At 50.4% G+C, this 6000-nt stretch overlaps 1 protein-coding gene across 9 annotated transcripts in view; it reads right to left on the bottom strand.

The window, feature by feature from the left end:
* Positions 1-864: 864 nt before the first annotated feature.
* The window catches only part of LDB2 (LIM domain binding 2), a 306321-nt gene continuing 301185 nt past the window's right edge, over positions 865-6000 (bottom strand). For 4 of the 9 annotated variants that reach the window (XM_087828144.1, XM_087828150.1, XM_087828148.1 and 1 more), the window contains exon 8: positions 865-2148. In XM_087828144.1, coding sequence (XP_087684270.1) covers positions 1921-2148 — 228 coding nt within the window. In that variant the 3' untranslated portion in view covers positions 865-1920. Of the gene's footprint in view, positions 2149-2223; positions 2416-5088; positions 5232-6000 lie in introns of those variants that run through there. The other 5 variants (XM_016199760.2, XM_016199761.2, XM_016199762.2 and 2 more) reach the window with 3 other exon arrangements.

Genomic DNA, 6000 nt, shown 5'->3' with positions numbered 1-6000 from the left:
TTCACAAAGCCTGGTGGCCAGCTCAGGAGGCGACACCTTTGCAGTGAGGCCTATGCTCAGGCCCAGGCCCAGGCCCAGGCAGTAGCTCCCTGAGTCCACAGCTCTCCTAGGCTCTTTCCTCCTTTTATTCTGCTCCCTTCACTCCCTTAGAGATATTTCCCCCCTGAACACTCTCTCAGTAAACCTTGTATCCCGGAATCCTGCTCTCAGGCTCTGCTGCGGGAAGTCGCAGCCTAAGACAGGTGTCCTCCCTTCACTTTATTTTCAAACCTTGTCCCTCCCGCCACCTTTCCAGAATTGGCCAAGATGGTAAATTCAGACTGCCAGGCACTCAATGCACACTCCACACGTGCTAACAGGTTCCCTCTCATCTTCCTCATTGGCACGAAGTGGGAAAAATATGAGGAAAGCTCTTTAAACCAGTAAGTCCAGTAAATTTTCCATACTGTCTGTAGAGCAAATCTTTTAGAAAAATAGGCAAGCGAGGCATTGATTTTGAAAAATGGGGATATTCGTGCCTACTTAGTGGAATGGTGAGGATTGGCTGAAATAGTTGTTTGCTTCAGGGTAAGTGCTCAGCCCGGAACCTGCTGCCCTTCCACTCAGCTGCCTCCAGGACAGTCCCTCCTGCCTCACGGTTGTGTCCTCAGGCAGCACAGGGCCCCACCCCACACGGGGGACACACGCCTGCTCCTGCGCAAGCAAACTGCAGTGGGCAGGCAAAGAAACCAGACTGGGTCCAAGGCGGCACGGGTTTTCTAATCCCACTGCGTGCGGAGCCTGGGCGGTGAATCCCAGTTTAGCACTTCTCATGATCGTGGGCAGATTTCTCTGCCTGTGCTCAGAAACAGCCCGACTCATGGCTTTGGTCATTAACACAGTTTATTATTGGCACACTTATCAGTAAAGCATACGTAAAATACAGCTGTTTGATAACACACGGAGCCACTGTGTCTTTACATGTGTAGAGGAACATATTAATATGCAAATGGAAAAATTAGTTCTCTTATAAAGTTTCACATAAATACACTGGCATTGCCCCCAAAGGAAAAAAGAAATCCCCATAAAGGAACCAGGAGAGGGCTTTACAAAATATTATACAAGAAATATATGCTGAAAAGAAACAACAGTCAACTCAGATACAATAAAAAAACACAAAGGGGTTTCAGATTTATTAAACTGCCCACAAAAGTAATGGATTACATGGCTTGGAAAATATTCGGATCAACAGCAATTTTACAAATGCATAAATTCCTCAAGGGGGCCGAGTGTCTTTCTTACATTAAAAAAAAAAAAAAACCCTGCCTGGGTGTCTTTGATGATAAAAAGACATTTCTTGTTTCAGCGCTCGGGCTCGACTGAACCAACTCGGGCTGGAGAACCGATTGACACCAGCTTGCCCATCCGTCATCCTGCTGGGCCCTCTTGGCTGTTACCCAATGAAAGAAAAGGTGAAGCAGGAAGGGAAAAAAAAGGTACATTTAAATTACTTTCCAAAAAGCTGATTTTTTTTTCCCTTTTCTTTTTTTTACTGAAACAAGAAACTCTCAGATGCAAGTCAAAAAAAAAAAAAAAAAGCAGAAAGTATGTTACAATGTTACAAAGTCCTCCGCCGCCGGGCTGGGCGCGTGGTGGGGTCCTGAGCGCGGAGGGGGGACAGCGAGGGGCGCGTGGTCGATGCGGGGCCGGGAGAGGCGCGCGCTCGCTCTCGCTGCGGCCAGTGCAGGTGTCCGCGGGGCCTGTGCGGGCCTCCAGGGAGGGGGTCGCGGGGGCTTATCTGGAATGATCCTCTCCATCCAAAAAATAAAAATAAAAAAAATAAAAAAAAAAATAGCGAAAGGAAGGAGCTAAGATGGCTGCGGTTTGGAAGCAGGGATCTGCGTGGACACTTTGGCGCCTCCCCGCCCGTCCCGCGGCGCGTCACTGGGAGGCCTGCGGCGGCGCGGTCTCGGCCTTGGGCTCGGGCGCGGCGGGCTTGCTGCTCCAGGGGCCGCCGTCTCCCAGCGCGGGCGAGCTGCGGAAGTCCTCGTCGTCGTCCACGCCGTTGGCCGCATCGTACTGCGTGTTTTCTAATCTAGTGATTAGCCTCTCGTCCTCGTCCCCAAACTCACCTCCCATCAGAGTCGGCTCTCCTACCACCATCACGTCCTGCGAACAGCAGCCGACATCATTACAGGGAACCTGCAGGGGGCTCAGCCTAACGCTAGCGGGCGGCGGGGCGGCGGGGCGGGGAGGCGCGCGCCCGGGGCGCACAGCGCAGCGCAGCGCGCACGGCACGGCCGCGTCCCCGCGCCGGGGCCGAGGTGCCAATTGGGTTCTACAGGAAATAAACATCGCCTCCCGACGCGCACCGGCCACGCGCGGTTATGTCCTGAGTGCGCAGCCTGACACCGCAGGGCGAGCAAGGCTAGCAATCTGCAGAAATAAAAAAATGGATTTTTCAAAATTAAAAAAATCCACGCTTTTAACTTGCCGACACCGGGGACTTCTGGGAGGGCTGTGGGACCTTCTGCTGGGTCAGTGCCTCCGAAAATGCGCCCCTCTTTATTTAGGGCCTTTATGAGGGGCTTTGGGAACTGGCAGCGGACATGGGGGGGATGCGGCTCTGCAAGGTGCCCGCCACCCGTTCCAAGTGGCGCTTTCTCTGTCCTGAGGATGGTGTGTAGGCTAACAGAAGACAGAACCCCTCTTTCCTCCACTCAGCCAGGCCCTTTCATGCCGCCAATATCCTCGACATTCTGCTACTTAATTATGGTAATTAATTTGGGTAAAGTTTTCGATAAAAACAATGTTCACACTGATTTGACAATTTGCATAGCTAATTAAGTCATTAGCAAAAACCTGCTGATTGCCAACAAGCCCTGAATTTACCATCTGTTATTTCATGGTGCCTGTCACCTATCCCCACACAGGCAACCCCGCCACCAATCTGGGCGGTGAAGAGAACCGGCCTGTCCAGCTGGTGCGGTAAAAAGGAAGATGAAGAGCTAATTATAATTACGCTGATGAAGCTGGTAGTTGTCAGAAATGGACTTGTGAAAGAAGAATCCATCTAATCCCTCCTTTAAGTACACATCGTCCCTCCTTGCAAACAAGCAGGCCACCTACTGGAGTGTCCTGGGGGCCACCGCTTGAGAGGCACGAGTGTGGGGCAGAAGGACAGTATACACGGGTGGCACAGCTCCAGCCTCTTTGCTCAAAGGGGACCCTATGGGGTTGCTGGGTGACCTGGGCATGGGACAGGATACCTGTCAGGTGGAGGCTGATGGGCAGGCTCTGAGCAATAGTCTCCTTAAGAGCGCAGTGACTCCAGGAGAGTGCCAGCTGCTCTCAGCTTCCGAGAGGCCGGGCAAGGCAGGACCCGGCCAGATGCTTTTGAGATGTAAGGGTGCAATCCCCAGGAGGGAGGCAAATGTGATGAAATGCCTAGACGACTGGGCAAACATTCTCTTCACTGGAGCAAGAGAGGGCTTTCCTGGGCAGCAGAGTGGAATACTGCCTATGGTCAGGCCACAAGCAGGGCCAGAGGCGCTCAGATCCCATCTAGAATTTTGAAGGTGCCAATGGAACAAACCCCTTAATTACTCCTGGATTATTTTGGAATGGAAAACTTTGATTGATGGACTGATCTCCCAAGAATTATGGGGAGAAAAATCAATAGGTTTCCAAACTGTGTTTTCTGGCTAATCACTTGTTGTGATTTGATAAATGTTGATTTTTAAAGAGAAATGTCCCAGATGAAGTAAATGCCTAAAATGTAAACTGGGTACACACTGCAATGAAAGTACTGGCAGGATAATCAGATGTGTTTTTCCAAGAACGTACTTATGATGCAGCAAAAAGCCAGGCATGATGCTGACATGTTAGGAGACTCATGAGGATGCTTAGGGTGAGATGCGAAAGACACAGAACGTGATTGGCAAGAAAGCTGACATGGTTATAGACAGATGGTGGCCTCCACAGAGGTGCCAGTGTTATCTGGTTAGCTGGGGAAGCTGCCACATGACCCACGGGGGGGGGTGTTCAGGGTAAAAAAGTGCCGCTTGGTTACAGGCCATTAGGAGAAGGCGCTCATGATCAGGATAAAGGTAGGTGGAAAAATAGGGCAAGACCAGGCAGAGGATGACGTGAGGGGTAACCTCACTGCATGACTTAACGTACAGCATGCGTTGAAGGGCTTGGAAAACGCATGCGTGGGGTGTCATTGGGCAGGAGAATGTTAGAACCCACCACGTGGGTGTGCGTTAGTATCGTGCATCTGAGGTTATCAAGAGAGGCTGGGAGAGTGCGAGGGAAGCATAACTGGAAAAAAGAGAAAAATAAGAGGCCAAGGTAAGTGTGATATTAGGAAAAAGTTCCCAACACTCCAGACGCCTTCATTGTATCGGAAAATAAGTCATTCAAGAAAAGTACTATGAAAATAGTGATTGGAATCACTTCCAATGGGCGGATATAGGCTCGTAACACGTTTGGTGGATCTTTGTTCTAAGAACAGCTGTAAAAGATGTCCAGGCACAGATATTTTTAAGCAGTCCAAATTTCAGAGAGATGCCAGTGGCCTTACTGACTGTAAGAAATGTCCTTAGCCAGGTACATAATTGTGTGTATGTGTGTGCGTGATTCATAGATGGCAAGCTGTAGAAGAGACAGGTGCTGAGGACTTCATATGTACACAGATACCCGAGGCCATTTAGTAATTCGGCACACGTCTCACCCTGGGTTCCCTAAACCCCTAGAGTGGGACAGTGGTTCTCTGCTCAAGTGATCCCGATTAGTTATTCTCACGCAAAGTGAATGGAGACATCATGCATGTTCTGGGTGGCCTTGAACTAGGGATGTTGGCAACATTTTCCCCACCCCCACATGTTTAAAAATTCCCCCCGACATTCAACAAGAGTGCATTTCCTTCCCATCTCTGCCATCTGTGTGTCCCCAAGAGGCAATACTGGTCCAGCTGAGAGTAACCCATATGCCCTTGGCTCCCCACAAGGCAGACCTCTGCTCCTCGCTGGAGGCCTGGAGATGCCACCAGCTTTTGCCCATGTCACATCTTCTCACTAATCAATCCCCCGTGCAAGGACCACCAACCTCTGAGGAGGACTGGAAGTGACTCCTTTCAGGGCCCCTCAATGCTTCTCCTTAAATTGGCCAGAAGGGGTCACTGCTGTTGAATGACACAGGTCTCCATCCCTCCCAGGGTTGAGGCTGCAGTTCGGGATCGCTCCTAGCCCCTGCTCATGGAGTGAGAAGCAGAATCCAAGGATTAAACCCTAGTCCTCGCCAGACACGCCCACTGCTGCCACGACAGCCACGCGGACCACGGCTGTGGTCGTGGTGACACATCAAATCTGTTTATGACTTTGGACGAGGTAGCCACGTCTTCAGATCCCGTTTCTACTTAAGCAGTCAAACTGGTGGTAATTCGGTGGACAGGGTAACTAGATGTGGTCACCACTAGCCGAGGCTTATCCTTTAACATCTGTTCGATTAGAGTGCGCATGGAAGTTAGCACCTTTTCCTAACCTGGTTGCCTTCTCTGCCTCTCTTGACCATCTGTAAGTTTTACATAATTAAAAAATCTTTAATTGCAGAGTGTGGAGATAGTGCTGAAATTCTATCCTCACTTTCCAGCACGTGCCTTGTTCTCACAAAGTCCAAAGGGTTTCAACTTATTAAAAATCCTCTCGACACTGGTATCTTCCACTAAGATCCAGTTGTTGGAGTGGAGGTCAGGGGCAGGATGGAGCAAAATGAACTGGGAGCTCTTTAAAATAAAACGGAAATGATTCTGACCAGGCCAGGTGTGTCAAAATCCACACGTATGCTGCTGTTCTACACCTGTGACAGACATCGCTGATGGGTGGCCCACCAAACCTCGCCCAGGCCCCGGAATCCTTCTCGATCCTGTACCCTGGGAGCTGACACCACCAGGGGGCTGAGCTGGCAGGAAAGAGGGAACCTCTTTGCTGTCCCTTGGTTAGATGTTGAGCTCCTTAATTA

This window comes from Miniopterus natalensis, chromosome 1, assembly GCF_054644295.1.
Source record: "Miniopterus natalensis isolate mMinNat1 chromosome 1, mMinNat1.hap1, whole genome shotgun sequence".
NCBI lineage: Eukaryota > Metazoa > Chordata > Mammalia > Chiroptera > Miniopteridae > Miniopterus > Miniopterus natalensis.
This window is presented reverse-complemented; position numbering and strand designations above follow the sequence as displayed.